The 17,050-nt window shown below is 40.7% G+C and overlaps 1 protein-coding gene across 9 annotated transcripts in view; it reads left to right on the forward strand.

The window, feature by feature from the left end:
• LOC138982436 (clathrin interactor 1-like) overlaps positions 1-16,636 on the forward strand; it is a 39,089-nt gene extending 22,453 nt beyond the window's left edge. For 3 of the 9 annotated variants that reach the window (XM_070355716.1, XM_070355723.1, XM_070355717.1), the window contains exons 10-16: positions 445-519; positions 1,303-1,368; positions 3,908-3,976; positions 6,882-7,029; positions 8,276-8,311; positions 11,930-12,193; positions 12,607-16,636. In XM_070355716.1, the coding sequence (XP_070211817.1) occupies positions 445-519; positions 1,303-1,368; positions 3,908-3,976; positions 6,882-7,029; positions 8,276-8,311; positions 11,930-12,193; positions 12,607-12,728 (780 nt within the window). In that variant the 3' untranslated portion in view covers positions 12,729-16,636. The remainder of the gene's footprint in view (positions 1-444; positions 520-1,302; positions 1,369-3,907; positions 3,977-6,881; positions 7,030-8,275; positions 8,312-11,929; positions 12,194-12,606) is intronic. The other 6 variants (XM_070355718.1, XM_070355719.1, XM_070355720.1 and 3 more) reach the window with 6 other exon arrangements.
• The last annotated feature ends 414 nt before the right edge of the window (positions 16,637-17,050 follow it).

Below are 17,050 nucleotides of genomic sequence, written 5' to 3' on the forward strand. Positions count from 1 at the left end.
TCTAAAACTTCTGAGTGTGTACATTTTACACTGAAAGCAGGAACCGAGAGTAGTAGTTCATAGTTGCACAACCTGGGTGTCGCTGGTTTACCAGCACGTACATTTGTAGTGTTTTTTCCCCAAATTTTTTCTCAAGATTGCCACTGCTGGCATGGGTTGGAGTGTGTGTATGCGTTTGTGTGTGCATGTGTATGTGAAGAGCTTTAACGTTACTGGTCGGTAAATGTCCCAGAGCAAATTTCAAAGAAAAGATATCATACTGTTCAGAATGTAAGAAAAGTATTGGAGGTGGTTCTGGTTTCAAGGAAAACCAAGAAAAAGGCATATACCCTGTCACTTGTTTGTGGCCTTATTTCTGCATTGCCTATTGCACCATGGCTTTCTGTGTTTGTTTGTTGAAGTTTTTAGAGTGCTTGCATTTAGGGCGGGTGATGGTGTTTTCAGATGGGAGGTCCCATGATGGGAATGCCGAGTGGTATGGCAATGCAGCCTAACATGGCCCCGGGCATGGTCCCTCAGGTACGTGTTCCGCTTCCTTAAACGCAATTTAAGTTCAATATCTAGTTTCGGCTATCTCCAAAATTAGCCCCGTGGAAGTGACGTCACACACTGAACGAAGAATGAACTTTTTGAGATTCGTTTAGTGTGATGACGAACCTCACGTAAAGCTAAATTTGGAGATGACCCTATAGTTTCTGTTCTTGTGTTTTATTCTGTGTCATATGTGTCCTACAGTGTCCTATAAAAGCAATAAGTGTTGTTTGTGGACTGTCACAGTTTCTGTGTGTTTAAGTTTGCAGATCCTAAGTGTCTGTGCGAAAACCAGTACAGCTCATCTTACTGTATTCTTTGGTGATCTGTGCGTGTGTGTAAGTTCAGGGGCAGGGTGGAAGGACTGAGGCTAAAGAATGTTCATGTATTTAGGTTGTGTTTGTGTGTGTGCTTCATGTAGGCCTTGCTTTTGCTTTTACGTTGCTGTCAGATCTTGACGTTTGGTAGGCTATATGTAGAGCTGACGTGCCACAAGTTTTTCTCTTTTGAGATGTGCTGTTGGCAGTTTTTACCCTTGTCAGTTTAATATTTCAATGAAAATTCATATGTAAGTGAGGTCTTCTGTACATGTCTATTAGTTATTATTGTCAGTAGTATTGGCAAAAAGCTACAGGTGTTCTGTATTTGTAATGTTCCTGTGAATTGTGGGTGTGACATTTTGTTAGTCTGCAAATTCTTCTCAGTGCACTTTTGCGTTTTGCAGACTGTGATTTATTTTTCCCTTAGCATTAGTCTTTGTGTTTCTTGCAGGCTTCAGGAATGGGTATGGCCCCTCTCCAGCCCGCTTCCTCTACTGGATGGGGCGTGATGTCACAGGTTAGATGTTAGCGGTTTTCAGCCTTGTTGTGTGTTTGGTTTACTCTTGTGTTCTTTTGCTGAACTTGTTTCCACCCAGGAGCTTTTCAGATCTGTTCTGTTCAATTTGTGGAAAATGGTACTATTTTTTAACTGTGGTCTGTTTTGTGTAAAAACTGCACTGGAAGCTTATGATTTTGTTTGTGTTTTGTTGTGATATAATCATAATGTACGAGGTGTTGTGATGATGACAGAAATGGATGTGTTCGCCCTCAGAAAGATACTCGATGCCACTGGAATTTTAGGGCACAATAAGCTTCCTGCTATTGAAAACGGCTGTATGTCCTTGCTGTTTTTCCCAGGGAAAAAATCTGATGCTGGATTCAGCCATCTATTGCCTCCTGTCTCAGAAAATAATTATGGAATGATTTACACTGTTCAGTCCTAAAATCTGTATCTACACTCGACTCCACTTAGCTCGACCCCGCTTAGCTCGTCCGCCGTTTAGCTCGTCGCCATATTTTTTCCCCGGGCTGACGTCCTTCTTTGTATCTGTAAAATTAAGCTGGTTAGCTCGTCCGCCGGTTAGCTCGTCCGCTGCTTTGCTCGACCAAACTTTCCAGTCCCAAGGCATGGTGTGACGTCATTTACGCCGGATAGCTCGTCATAACGACATTGTGTCGTCAGCGATGACGTCTTCTGACAGGATGACAGTAACAAAAGAACGTTCCATAAACTGCCAGACTTTTCGAATTGAATGTCAAAGAAGAAAACATGCGCTGTTTATCTGATTTTGCTACTTTGTTTCAATTTTCTCCCACTTATTAGTAGGTACAATGTACACACAAAACTTTCTTTGTATGACGGCTGGATCGTAGTTTTTAGTTTCTTCCATTTTGTTGTTGTTTTTTTGTTTTAGTTTTTTGTTTGTTTGTTATGGTTTTGTTGCGCAGATTTTTTGTTGATGTGCATGTTTTTGAAAATGGTGTGTGTGTGTTTTGTGTGTGTGTGTATGTAAGCACGCAAATGAGTTAGTGCTTTTTTTGCGTGTGTGTTTGTGTGTGTTTAACTTTTTTCTGGCGCCGTGTTTACTTGGTTTTTCATTTAAAATTCTTCTCATTGGACTGCTTATTTTTGGATTTAATAAAAAAAATCCCAAGAAATGTGCTTTCTGTTTCATGGTTTACATCTCTCTCTCTCTCTCTCTCTCTCTCTCTCTCTCTCTCTCTCTCTCTCTCTTCTGCCTATCTCTCTGTTATTTTCATAGTAACACATGTTACAAACCCAATATGCGAAACGAATATAAACTCTATCAACATCTTACCGAGTCTATGAACAGAAATTCGTCATTTGACCATTGCACATCATAGCTCCTACTCCATGGTGATGAAAGGATTACTTCTGGTTTGTAGACACGGTAAAATGTCATGTTGTGAACAAAGGGCTATTCGAGGATGATCTACTAGATTGATAGTTATCTCAGAACCTGATACACCCGTTTACAAGTGTTTATGTGCTTTTAATATTGGTCTGGACGAATTCGCCGGATAGCTCGTCGCAGCATATCCCCCAGGGAAATTGGACTCCGTTTACCTCGTCCGCTGCTTAGCTCGTCGGCCGGTTAGCTCGTCGCGAATTTTTCGGTCCCGAGAGGGACGAGCTAAGCGGAGACGACTGTATTAAGAAGACAATACAAGTGTGGACATAGTCTGGTATTTTGACTCCAAGAAATTGACAGTGTCAGCTACTTTAGAGTAAAAGTCCCCAAATAGAATTTAGGCTTGTAGAAAACCACAGAGATTGCTCTAAACAGTAAAAATAATTTGAGAGAAAATTGCTATTGACCACAATCAGAAGATGAGCTACTGAGTCATGGCTATGGTATGATTCTAACTCAGTAGCTGCAAGAAAACAATGAAGTGTAGAGTAAAAGTGTGTGAAAGATCTGATGGACATTTGATGGTTTACTTTTAGGAGGGTATCTTTCAGCGATCAGGGTGAACACATCAAACATAGGGTGTGAGGGTGTGTATTTTCTGCAGATTTTAGCACAGTTTGATGTGTTATCTGTGTATGCTTTATTTCGTTCACCATCACTCTGTATTCAAGAAGAAAGATTGACTGCAGTTCTTAATCACTTTTGTTGCTGTTATTTGGTTATGTTAATTTTTAGGGGTGTTCAAGTGTGCAGTAGTCTTAACACTCTAAACAGTGAAATTTACCCTCTGATCTTCTTTTGTAAATTCATTTTTTTTTAAATTCATGTGGGGAAAAAAGCCTTACAAAACAGAAATACAACAAAACCTATGAATTTAGAAGCTTCTTTTCTCTTTGAAAGATGCTCTTATCCCATGTAAAACTCAAAAAGGCTTGGCGAATCTATGGTGATGCACAAGATGGTCCACACAGGAAGGAAGATATCTTTGAGGTGCATACAAGTTCACATTCAGGGGGGGAAGGCAGCATAGCTTACCGCAGAGATAACGAGCAACATCACTTTATCAGTGAATGTCAGCACATGTCAGTAATGACTGAACGCTGACTGCTGATTTCTCATTAGGTGAGCAATACCACAACCACTGAAGCCACAACAAGTGCTGTGGAAAATAGCACTGTGACCACCCCCCAGGTTTGTTGTGATTTTTGGGATGGCATTTCACCTGGTGTATATTCCTTGGACTATTACCCCCCCCATATTGTATGCGCCTTTGTTGCCGTTGTAATCGTTGTGGCTTAATACGTGGCTTTTAGTTGGTCTTGTTGTGCTTGTAGTTGTAGCTGGTAAAGTGCTTTCACATGTTGTGGGTTTGGTGTAGGGTGCTTACGGTCATTTGCTTCCGCTTCTTAGTGGTGTGCATGCTGTATTTGCCTTTCAGCGGAGTGGGAGAAGTCTACTGTAAACTCTGCAATGAGGAGGGGTAACCTTTTGAAAGCAAATTCTGTCAGAGACTGCCACAAGGGAATATTTGGAATAATCATGTTAATTGTAGTTCTTTACTGACATACACACATCTGGATCATTGTGGGTGTTTGATAATTGCAGATCCCATATACTACCATCTCCCCTTCCAGCAAAGCTGCTCCTCCCCCCCCCCCCCCTCCCCCTACCTGGCCCCTGCATCACACAAGCACACACCCACCCACCCCCTTCCTCCATCACTCCACCACCTGCCCTTCTTTGCTTGTGTTTTATTTAAATGAAATCTAAAACAAGGACTTGCCTGATTGTTCAAAATCCAGACACAGAGTCAAGCCCCAACACGTGAGCAAGCCACAAACTAGCTGCTAGCCGGCTAACACCTGCCATTGCGGCGAATAACTGATGTTGTGATGTTATGCAGTGTGCGCTCGATATGATGCCCTTTTCTTTCGAAGATATTCACATCGGAGCCACGATTTGCTGCCGATTGCTTGCAGTGATTGCTCAGCCATGTCTGTGTTCCTAAACTCACTCGACCTCAAGCCAAACCCACAACAAAACACGTTGTCAGCAAACACTGCGAACCAGCAATCATTGCCGCAACAAATCGTGAAGTCTGATGAGTATATTTTCGAAAGGAAAGGGTGTCATATTACGCGCACACTGAATGACATACAATTCAGAGTTAGTTGTTCTTCGCAAGGGCAGGTCTAAGCCCACCAGCAGCGAGTTCGTTGCTTGGCAACAAGTTGGGGCTCGCCTCAGTGTCTGGATTTTGTCGCCTCGGTGCCACATGGCTTGAAAATCCTGACAGTGTTATTTCTGGAAAATGTCTATTTAGAAGCCACATAAACACAAATTCCAAATAAGAAATGTAAATGGTGTTTGACGCTGGTAAGGACAAAGTTACTCGCTATGATTTCTTACCACGGGGCATTGTATGAGGTACTAGCTGCTTTCAAGACTGTTAGTCATGGTTTAGATTTTGTGATACGATATGCTGATGAACATACACTTGCACTTAGACCATTTGGAAGGGATGTTAGTACTGCAGGCATTTGCTTTTAGTATGCAAATCAACTTGGTTGGTTGTTACACACAGCATGTCGTTTCTAGAGGGCTACTTAATGCAAGAATGTTGAGGGGTGGGTTTTTTTGCAGCAAAAGATTGTTGTTGTTTTTTCAGCCTAAATGAACCTATCAGCATGTACAGAATGTCATTGGTGGCTAATTGTCTCAGTTTGGCTGTTTCCATTATTGTTCTGCTGAGTCACACAGTACAACTAAAGATTGATGTATTTTCTGTGGGGTGGTGTGGTTCAGGATATTTCCCTTGACTTATCTGTCAACTTTTAAACAGTAATGTTGGAGTGGTTATTAACTGTATGGTGTAGTAATTTTCCTCAAAATGTACTGTTTGTGACCAGTTAATATAAAATCCAGTGAAATTATTTTTATGCTGACTAGAAGCGTCTTGACCAAAACTATTTTTAATTAACTTAAATTGACTTTTTTTTATATAGTTAATTCCCAGTGGATTCTTCCCTTATCACAATCAATCTCCATATTATCACAGTGGAACCCCCCTAAAAAACTTTTAAAAAACTCAGGTCTTGAACGGGAGGTCAAAAAGCAAGGGCCAAGGTCTGAAAAGGCTCAGGGATCTTAAAAAGAGAAGGGGGGGGGGGGGGGGTCCACTGTACTGGGATTGCTTTTGGCAACTGTGGCTGTGTATTTCTGTCCCTACCTCATGTCATGTCACACTTTATCCCAGCTCTTCACTACCCCTAATCCCAGGTCCAAGCTTTCTGTTCCTGACAATAATGACATAAGTAAAAGGCAATTACTTGATAACAACTAAAGAGTCTGGTCCACAACTGTTTTGCTTGCTTGCTTGCTTAAAAATGAAAGCCTATATAAAGACCTGCTGCAGAATGAATACAAGTAAAACACACATTTGGACAAGATGTTGAAGCTCTCGAATTCTTTGAAGAAGCTGCGGTGCGAGCTTCGAACTCTGCTCAGATACATCATGTCTTGGGACTCGTACGCTTCTGCAATATTGGCTGTTTTAGGGTTTAAATGCTTATCATCCAGTATAAATGCTAATCATCTGTTACAAAGAATGTTTTGATTGATATTTATTTTTTATATGAAAGGTTTATCATCCAGCTTGTTAATTTATTCCCTAGCGATAGGAGTAGTTGTTATTCAATATTTGTGTACCTTTGTCTGAGGATTAATTAATGTATGTGTACCTTTGTGGGAAGAAGGCAACCAAGGAACTCTGGATAAAATTAATGTATGTGTACCTTTGTGGGAAGAAGGCAACCAAGGAACTCTGGGTAAAATTAATGAATGTGCCCTGACCCTTTCAGAAGCTGTTTCCATACACACAAAAAGTAATTGTTCTGATAAGAACAAAAAGATGCTTTCCTTTGTCTATTTTTATACCAGGCACATTTTCTTTGCATTTTTAAAGCCATTGCCAAAGAATTATTCATTTCGACACCAAAACACACAAGGTCGACGTGCCAGTGACTGTTTTGTTTTGTCTACGATTATACATACACTAACCTTTCTTTTCAACACGCAAGGTTTTCTGTCCACACAGAAGCCCAACACATGGACAGACACCAGCGTGGATATCAGCGTGGACCTTCTAGGGTCTGGCGGTCGGCAGAACAAGATGAACACCCCCAGCATGAACCAGTTGCAGCAAGTGGTCACCCCAACAAAGTCACCGGCCATGTCCCCAACTGGTGAGTGCTTGATTCAATGTCGTGTTAGTAATTACTCCCAAACTTGTCTCAACGGTTTTCCATGTGAGGTTTCATGCTCAAAGATTCTCTGTATGAATCGTTTTTCCCAAAGGTGTGAACAATGATAGAACACTTAGTTTGTAGTGCCGGGGGTTGAAGCGAAACTGTACTTATGTGGTTGTGGGAAGAGTGATTAAGGCTGTCTTGGGAATTTGTTGGCACCTCTTCTTTGTGTGTAAGTGTGTATGTGTTAAGGTGAATGGATGTGGGTTGGTGTGATTTAGTAATAGTATTGAAGATTAAAAGTAGTGTGAGAGTAAATGTTGAAAAAAAATGGTTGCATCTTTCTCGTGTATTTTACAAACTCGTAGCATGACTGCTAGTAAGAGAAGGGAGAAATCATATGTTGTTATGTTATATAACTTCTATAACTCATGTTATTTTCTTTTCTTTTTTTTTTAAAGTTCTAGCCTCAGTTATTATATTAATAAAGTCATTGAGTTCTATAATCAAGAAAGTGCGTAACTTATACATATACCGTACTTTCCGGGTCATAAGGCGCGACTTTTTTCCTCGAGTTCGACCCCTGCGTCTTGTATAACGAAGTGCCTAATCCGTGTATGAAATACGAAAAAAATCAAAGAGACCGCTTGAGTACCAGTCAAACAACTTGTGATAATGCATGTTTCAGCTACTAGGTACTGCCCTGCCTTTGATCTGGCCGCACACACAGATTTCCACTCTGTTAAACTCGGTCACTGACCGGTCACTGACCCCGATGCAGGAAGTGTTTCCTCTCTCAGATATGACAGGGGAACCACCTCTCATGGCAAAAACTGGGTCATTGACCCCTGGGAAGAAGGTCGTGTCTTTTAACAAGGCCACCCAGCTATCACAATGCCTTTGATCTGGCCGCACACACAGAGCACACATATTTTCACTCAGTTAAAGTCGGTCACTGACCGGTCACTGACCCCGATGCAGGAAGTGTTTCCTCTCTCAGATATGACAGGGGAACCACCTCTCATGGCAAAAACTGGGTCATTTTGGTGCGCCCTATCCGCCCCCTGCGTCCAATGGGTGACTGGATTACAATTTTTTTTTAAAAGAAGGGGGTGGTCTTAGATAACGAAGCGCCTTGTCACCCGGAAAGTACGGTAACCATTGTATGTATGTCATTGTGTACTGCTATACCCTTGACTGCCACATTACTAACCAGGAGTGAACTTGCTTTTCCTAACACAAGGCTATATAAGATGGTTCCCCGATATTGGATGCGCAGGTGTGTAGTTGTAGGGCAGAGAGAGGCCCTGTGCATGAAGCATGTCATGATGATATCATTATTACCAGCATGGTTCGCATGTGTCTAGTGGTTCGTGGTTCTCGTGTTTTGTCAGCATTTTAAAACAACAGAAGTTGGGATGGGTGGGGTGGGTTGGAAGAATAGGTGTATTGAAAAAAGCTGATGACGTTGATAAACAAATTCTGAATATAGTTGATAAACAAATTCTAAATATAGTTGATAAACAAATTCTGAATATAGTTGATAAACAAATTCTGAATATAGTTGATAAACAAATTCTGAATATAACTGGAGGATTTGAATGGCTGTGGAAAAGTTGTGCCTTAGCGGTGAAGCAAACACAGTTGGTCTGATCACGGGGGGATTAAGCCATTGTGGAGCCATGAGTAGTGAGCTCCGGTGAGGATATTTTCCAAAGCAAACAGCATCACATCCAGAGGACACTGCATAACGTGCACGTTGAAGTCCATTTTTGACTCACATGCGAAGCAAAAGTGAGTCTATGTACTCACCCGAGTCGTCCGTCCGTCCGTCCGTCCGGACGTCCGGAAAACTTTAACGTTGGATATTTCTTGGACACTATTCATTCTATCAGTACCAAATTTGGCAAGATGGTGTATGATGACAAGGCCCCAAAAAACATACATAGCATCTTGACCTTGCTTCAAGGTCAAGGTCGCAGGGGCCATAAATGTTGCCTAAAAAACAGCTATTTTTCACATTTTTCACATTTTCTCTGAAGTTTTTGAGATTGAATACCTCACCTATATACGATATATAGGGCAAAGTAAGCCCCATCTTTTGATACCAGTTTGGTTTACCTTGCTTCAAGGTCAAGGTCACAGGAGCTCTTCAAAGTTGGATTGTATACATATTTTGAAGTGACCTTGACCCTGAACTATGGAAGATAACTGTTTCAAACTTAAAAATTATGTGGGGCACATGTTATGCTTTCATCATGAGACACATTTGGTCACATATGATCAAGGTCAAGGTCACTTTGACCCTTATGAAATGTGACCAAAATAAGGTAGTGAACCACTAAAAGTGACCATATCTCATGGTAGAAAGAGCCAATAAGCACCATTGTACTTCCTATGTCTTGAATTAACAGCTTTGTGTTGCATGACCTTGGATGACCTTGACCTTGGGTCAAGGTCACATGTATTTTGGTAGGAAAAATGTGTAAAGCATGTGAGTCGTATGGGCTTTGCTCTTCTTGTTTACTGTGAAGCCATGATCACCTGTCAGATCTGGTTTCTGTTTGCCTTGCTGTTTCAAAGGGGCATTACTCTTCATGTCCAACAAATCCAGACTGAGTACTTTCCAAACATTGCGTATTTCATCATTTCATTATTCAAAAATAATCATAAAAATTATGTGTTTTGTGTTTTGTTGTCACTATTTCATTATTTGGTTCTCTTGTTGAGGTGCATATTTTAAACTGCTGTCAGTTGTTTCTGCAAGAACATTTTCTGCGCAAATTTCAGTTTACATTTGTGCACTTGTTTTTACACTTTGATCACCCTTGTCTGTTCTTTTGATGCTTTATTGAGTTGAAATGTAGTTGTTAGATGGAGAAGGGAGGGGGTATTGAACATTTCTGGTATACTTACTTGTCCTTGCAAAAGTTCCTTCGACAAAATAATGTGTATCACTACCTTGGGAGAAAGCCAGAAACAAGTTTTCCCTTCTTGCATGTAATAGCTTTTGTTTTTCTACCCAGATGCATTGCACTGTTTAACCTGTTAGCAATTGCATGCATCCATAGGCAGGTATCTTGAGTAAAGATGAAAGAGACAACTGAGTCCTAACGTTATATGAAGTCTTATATCGCGCGCGTATCTCCAGACTCCGACTCAAGGCGCAGGGATCTATTTATGCTGTGTGAGATGGAATTTTTTACACAATACATCACGCATTCACATCAACCAGCAGATCGCAGCCATTTCGGCGCATATCCTACTTTTCACGGCCTATTATTCCAAGTCACACGGGTATTTTGGTGGACATTTTTTATCTATGCCTAACCAATTTTGCCAGGAAAGACCCTTTTGTCAATCGTGGGATCTTTAACGTGCACACCCCAATGTAGTGTACACGAAGGGACCTCGGTTTTTCGTCTCATCCGAAAGACTAGCACTTGAACCCACCACCTAGGTTAGGAAAGGGGGGAGAAAATTGCTAACACCCTGACCCAGGGTCGAACTCGCAACCTCTCGCTTCCGAGCGCAAGTGCGTTACCACTCGGCCACCCTGTCCTAACAAGCAGTTGTGAAACCAGATGTGCTAACTCTGAATCAACATTGTGGTTCCTTTGTTCCATGGGACAGGCTGTTGAGTTTTAGTGTGTGTTTAGGTGGAAGGATGCTCAATCTCATTCCACGGAAAAACCTGGACAAACCTGTGAAGGTTAATAAGATCGTTCAGTCAGGAAGGAATGTATGTTTAATGTTTAAGAAAAAGATGATGTGCAGCTGACTATTTCTGTCGCAGAGTAGGTTTTATATGAAGAAAAGACTTTTGCGAAGCTGTTTTCTGTTCTTTCTGTATTTTGCATGTGGCAAATACAAATAATTTGTCTTTGGTTCTTCTGATTGCTTTTCTTACAAATACAAACTTGGTGGGTTCTTTTGCCTTTGCATGACTGGTTAAAATGCTTTTTGTTCAGGGGACATGTGAACTGAAGTCTTGTTTAATCTGGTCCCGGCCTTTGCCTTGCATATTATCGTACAGTCTTCAACCAGTCATTTTGTCAGTGAATCTGAACAGTTGTGGTGTACCGGAATCTTTTTTTTTTAAATTTGTGTTTATGTTGAGAATTGGAAGTGTTTACTTTGTATGATTGCATGCACATTTATTTATGTTTGGTTCACACGTTCTCTGTGGTCAGAAAAGGAATGTGGTTTGCCAGTGGTCAGGAAATATTCATGGTACACAGTGGAATCCCCCTTTATAGAACCCCCGGTTTAAGACTCCTTGCTGTCCTTTGTAAGACCTTGCTTTTCTGCATTTTCTGTTCATAGTGTATATTTACCTCTATTTCAGGCCTCCCTCCCTTCTGAGTTTCTCACATTCTTGAAATGAGGGTTTCATGGTTCTTGTATGTGCATAATATCAGTCTGCATGTTATGCCCTAAACAGTAAATGAACATAATCTCAAAACTCGATGAAGAATTTTATCAGTACAAACAGTGTAGGAATTGTTTTTCTTGTTCCCACCACAGTTGTTGAATACAAATGTAATTGTTTTACTTGAGGATACGAATGTGACTGGTGAGACAGCCTTCCAGTACAGTATGCATGTTATTCACCTCTCCTTTAGACTGGAGATTGGGATGGAGTGGTTGAAAGAAATGTCTACATGAACTTATCTGCATTTTTTTCCGTGTGGTTGTTGATGGCGGGGCAATGGAATGAAGATAATTTGTGCCTAAATAGAAATGGATGAATATAAATGATTCTAAAGATGTATGTGTAAACTGTTCTTGGTGTGAAAATATATAAATGAATAAAATGAAGTCAAATTACAACACACAAACAAAACTCATTTAATTGGACTTTGAATTAACAACAAGCTTTATTTTGACCGTGCAGGTCAGGGCATGATGCAGGCCAACATGGGACAAGGCATGATGGGACCTGGCGCACCCCAGGGCATGATGGGAGTTCCGCCCCGAATGATGGGAGGGCAAGGAATGATGGGAGCCCCAGGGCCAATGATGGGCAACCCGGGGATGATGGGAATGACGCAAGGCATGGCGGCCATGAGCATGCAGGGCCAACCTGCTGGCATGAACATGATGGGACCTCGGCCCATGATGGGCCAACAGATGGGCCCGCAGATGGGTCAACAGATGGGTAAGTACCTGAATGGGTTGGTTGCTGTCTGAGTCAGAAATAACCCTGCCTCTTGTAACATTTAATGAGTGAACATTATAGTATAGTGGCTATGCTAAGTCATCATTTGGTATTGTCATTTTGATTGACTGCTCTTTTTCTTTTAAATTTAGTTAAGTCTTTATATAAGATTTCCCATTTGGTTACAAATGACGGTGTACAGTGACACCTCCCCCCCCCCTATAAATACCCCTATAAACTGATAAATCAGACCTTAAAAAAGGAGGGCATCTTATAATTGAGGTAACTTTGCAAACAGACAATCTTGAAAAGCAAGGTCTTCAAACGGGGTGGGGATTCTTTAAAGGGAGGTTTCACTTTACTGGACATGTATTGATCATCTATATAACTGCATTGTATATTATGTATGACAGGTTATGGAATGGGCATGCAGCCAGGAATGATGGGAGCCATGAACACAGGCTCCATGGGATCTCAAAACCAGAAGTCCATTTTCCAGCAGCGCACCGACCAAGCCTTCTCCAGCCTCAAGTAGTGACACACAAAAATAGCTTTATCCCGTGATCAATGAACACAAGACTTTTACCCTTGAAATTGAATCGTACAGTGAATATGTCTTATGAGATTCAAACGCAACCAAAGTAGTGTACATTTACCTGGTTATGCCAAGTCCATCAAAGGAGATGATGCACAGTCCAGATTATTCTTCTTCTTCTGCGTTCCGACAGTCAGGATAAAGTGTTATTGGCATTACTCAGGGGAGAAACTTGGCCGCAGTAGGTTTGCAGTGCAACGAGACTGATGCTACAAAGAGTTATGAGGCTTTCGTTGGGAAAGAGAACAAGACACTTCTAACAGAACAATTGGCTGTGACGTGATTATTTCCTCATTCTGTTACATTCCACAAGTCCAGGCATTCAGTTGCTTTCATTCTTTCTTGCCATCCCTCTTCTCAGTTATTATGGTTCTTTTACTGCTTTTCTTTTTTTCCTGAGACTTTTCAGACTAACCAGATAAGATTGAAATAACTCAAGTAGAATTTGATTTGTCTTGTAAAGAAAGAATTAATAAATAAAATGCACACAATTTTTATATTCAGATGCAAGAGATGTTTTTATTTATTGTTTGTTACCAATTGTGCGTACAGTCATTATTTTCAGGTCCTGTACAGATAGATTTATAAGAAACTCAGACATGACCCGTTTGACAGGGAGAAAGAGGTTTTATCTATTAGTCGTTTTGCACAGACCAATATTAATTTTGTCCAGATTTTGTATGACAAACTTTGTGCTGTCTCTAGTTTTATAAAGATGTTATACATTTATTTTGCTATATAAATATGTCAGTCAGGCATTTTGGGGTTAATTGAATTATCTTTTTTCTTCTTCTGTTGTTGTTGATACATTGTATTTACTTTGTATGAGTCGAATCAGGAATAAGCACACTGCAAGTTATCAACACAGTATTTTGCATTTGAGATTTGTATTGGAACTCACAAAAGTCTTTATCTTTCCTTTTGGTGCCTTTTCTTACTTTTTCTTTCTTTCTTGTTTTTCCTAATCTTGTATGTGATGTCTGCCTTTTACTCCTTGTTTTGGTGATAAGCAATTTCTTGTTAGTGGCCAGTGAACAAGGAGTGTACAGTCTACTCATATTATTTGCAGAGCATTTAATGTTTTCTTCCAGCTAACGCTAAGATTTGTTAACTGCAGAGGTTTGAGAGATTTTATTTGACTACTGGCTATCCCCAGATTGAGCCCTGCGGAAGTGACGTCATTTACTTAAAGAAGAGTGAACATTTAGTGTGACGACAGACTTCATCCTGGGCTCATTCTGAGGATTGTCTCACCACTTGTGTTTGCTGCTTTGGCTTGCGTTGCATTGTCAGACAGACACAATTGTGATATTTAATTCTCATCATATCATCGATTTTATTTGCTTTGGGTCTGCTCAAGCGTGTGGTTGTGCTTATTTTAGAGGACATTGCTGACGTACTTATTTGTATGGCTTGACAAGATGAATCCTTCTATTTAAATGCAGTGTGATTTGGCAAGGTGAGTCTTATTTAAGTACAAAAGATATAATATGTTTTAACGAGGTGAGTCCTTCTATTTAAATCCAGAAGATATTGTACCTGCATAGTACACAGACAGTGTGCCGTTCCAGTTACATGCTCAAATGCCAAGATTTTTGTTGAGCAAAAATCAAAGGATTCATGTTGTTGCAGTTTGACTATTAGAAAACTGAATGAAGCAAAGTTTGCTCAAGAGAAATTTGTTTTTGTGCCGAGTGCTTTTGTTGTGCTTGCGTTTTGTTGCGTTTTCTGTTCCAACGACTATGTCAGTATTCACGAGAAAGATACGACAGTGCAAGAATGGCTTGTCATAGGATTGTTTTCTTCTGTTGTAGGTGAGATGAGTTATATGTTATCGTGGCGGTCATTCTGTTGTTTTTGTTTTGTTCGAGGTAAACAATGAAATTAATGTGGAAAAACGGTATTTATCATAACAGTGTTGGATGGTTTTATGGCTTGACTGTCAAAGGGCACAACACAGGTCCACTATCTGCGGTGTGTGCCTTACAGGCCCTTGCATGTTGTCCTTCTTTTCTTCTCTCATTACAAGCTTCAGTGGAACCCTCCTTTTAAAATATAAGACCCTTCCGGTGCCTGAGAAAATCCGGTCTTAAAAAGGAGGGAGTCTTAAACTGGAGGTACATTTTATTTTACACAGGTTTATGAAGACAAATCTGAGAAAGGAAGGTCTTAAATGTGGGAACATGTTAGTTTGGGGATCTATGAAGGTGGGTTCCACTGTATTTCTTGATGGGTAGGATACTTCAGGGTTCTCTACCCACAGTTTGTTTGTTCGTTCATGGGCTGAAACTCCCAGGGCTTTTACGCGTAGGACCGTTTTTACCCCACCATACGCCGCTTTTGGAGGAAGCATGCTGGGTATTTTCGTGTTTTTATAACCCACCGAACTCTGACATGGATTACAGGATCTTTTTCGTGCGCACTTGGTCTTGTGTTTGCGTGTACACACGGGGGTGTTCGGACACCGAGGAGAGTCTGCACACAAAGTTGACTCTGACGAACTCACGCTGACAGCGGCCAACTGGATACAAATCCAGCGCGCTACCGACTGAGCAACATCCCCGCCCTCTACCCACAGTGACATGGAGTTTTCCTTCTGATGTGATGTGTACAGATTTAAAGGGAACTGTTTGGCAGACATTAAGTTGCTGTTATTACAGTCAAGATTGTTGTCCCACCTGTTTGATGGTAGAAAAAAAGTATGACTAGCATGCATATTGCATGTATACTTGGTTACTTTAATGCACCTTGAGTAGAAACAAGAACCACACAAATCCTTTTTTTTTCTGTATAGCTTTTTGCTTAGAAGTGGCACTTTTTTTTAGATCCGGTTTAAAACTAAGATACCTGAAGCCAAACTGTAGAAATAGGTGCAATATTTCAATTAGCATTTCACACAAACACAAAGTCCTGTATGTGATCATGAATTGCATACACATGCACACAGAAGTGCACGCCCACACACATACATATGCTTCAGAAATATTTGATTGATATTAGTCCATTTACAATCATAGATTTTACAAATGTAGCTAAAAACATGGTCATATCCTCATTCATACCAAATCATAACGTGGTTGTGTTTTTCATTAGTGTGCATTTGATTTTGTTGAAATCATGGGAGCAGACTGCTGAAGTTGAACACTATAATTATGTATTTTGTAAGCTATAATCTGGGTTGCATGCAGTCATGTACACAGGCTTTTTGTTTGGGTAATTTCATTTCTAAAAGTTATTTGAGAAGACTATGCAGTTAAGATATAAAATTAAACACATAACCTTCTATTTCACACATAGTCAGTTATGTCAGCTGTGTGACAAAGAAAGTATATTCTGTTCCAAGTATGAAGCACATGTAGTGATTGAAGCATAAATGAGAAGAGTGAACAAGAAATGGTTTGTGTTGCGAGTCACTAGTTTACAGCAATATGATCAAGTGAATACCTGTATGATTAAGTGTTGACACAGTCATGTAGTCTGACGAATGCACGGAATGTGTCTGAGATGTATGGTATGAAAGTAAATTCTTATACTCAGTTTTGGTTCTGCAAAAAATGTGTGTGTTAAAGAAACAAAACTTCTGGGGTGTAAATATGTTCAATTACTACATTACTTTGTGCATGGAATTCACATACTATTTGTATCCTACCCTCCACTGCCCCCCTCCCCCTCCTTCCTTCATGTTAAGTCAGAAAGCTGTGGTACCAAGTGGTAATAATGTACAGTCTCTCTTGTTGAGTTTTGTTGTGCAGCTGAACACAGTCCATTGCAAAAGTATGTGGAGCGCATGTTCTGTATCTGTTATAAATGAGAGTAAAATTATATATCTGTACTTACTCTGAGGCATTTTTGAAGTGTTGGTGTTTTTTGTGCGTGTGTATGTGAGAGAATGTTTTGCATATATGTGAGATGGATAGTTTTGTTCTCTGGCACGCTTGAAAAGACCGGCACGGTTGGCCTAGTGGTAAGGCGTCCGCCCCGTGATCGGGAGGTCGTGGGTTCGAACCCCGGCCGGGTCATACCTAAGACTTTAAAATTGGCAATCTAGTGGCTGCTCCGCCTGGCGTCTGGCATTATGGGGTTAGTGCTAGGACTGGTTGGTCCGGTGTCAGAATAATGTGACTGGGTGAGACATGAAGCCTGTGCTGCGACTTCCGTCTTGTGTGTGGCGCACGTTATATGTCAAAGCAGCACCGCCCTGATATGGCCCTTCGTGGTCGGCTGGGCGTTAAGCCAACAAACAAACAAACGCTTGAAAAGGG

The sequence above is a fragment of the Littorina saxatilis genome, linkage group LG12 (assembly GCF_037325665.1).
Source record: "Littorina saxatilis isolate snail1 linkage group LG12, US_GU_Lsax_2.0, whole genome shotgun sequence".
Classification (NCBI taxonomy): domain Eukaryota; kingdom Metazoa; phylum Mollusca; class Gastropoda; order Littorinimorpha; family Littorinidae; genus Littorina; species Littorina saxatilis.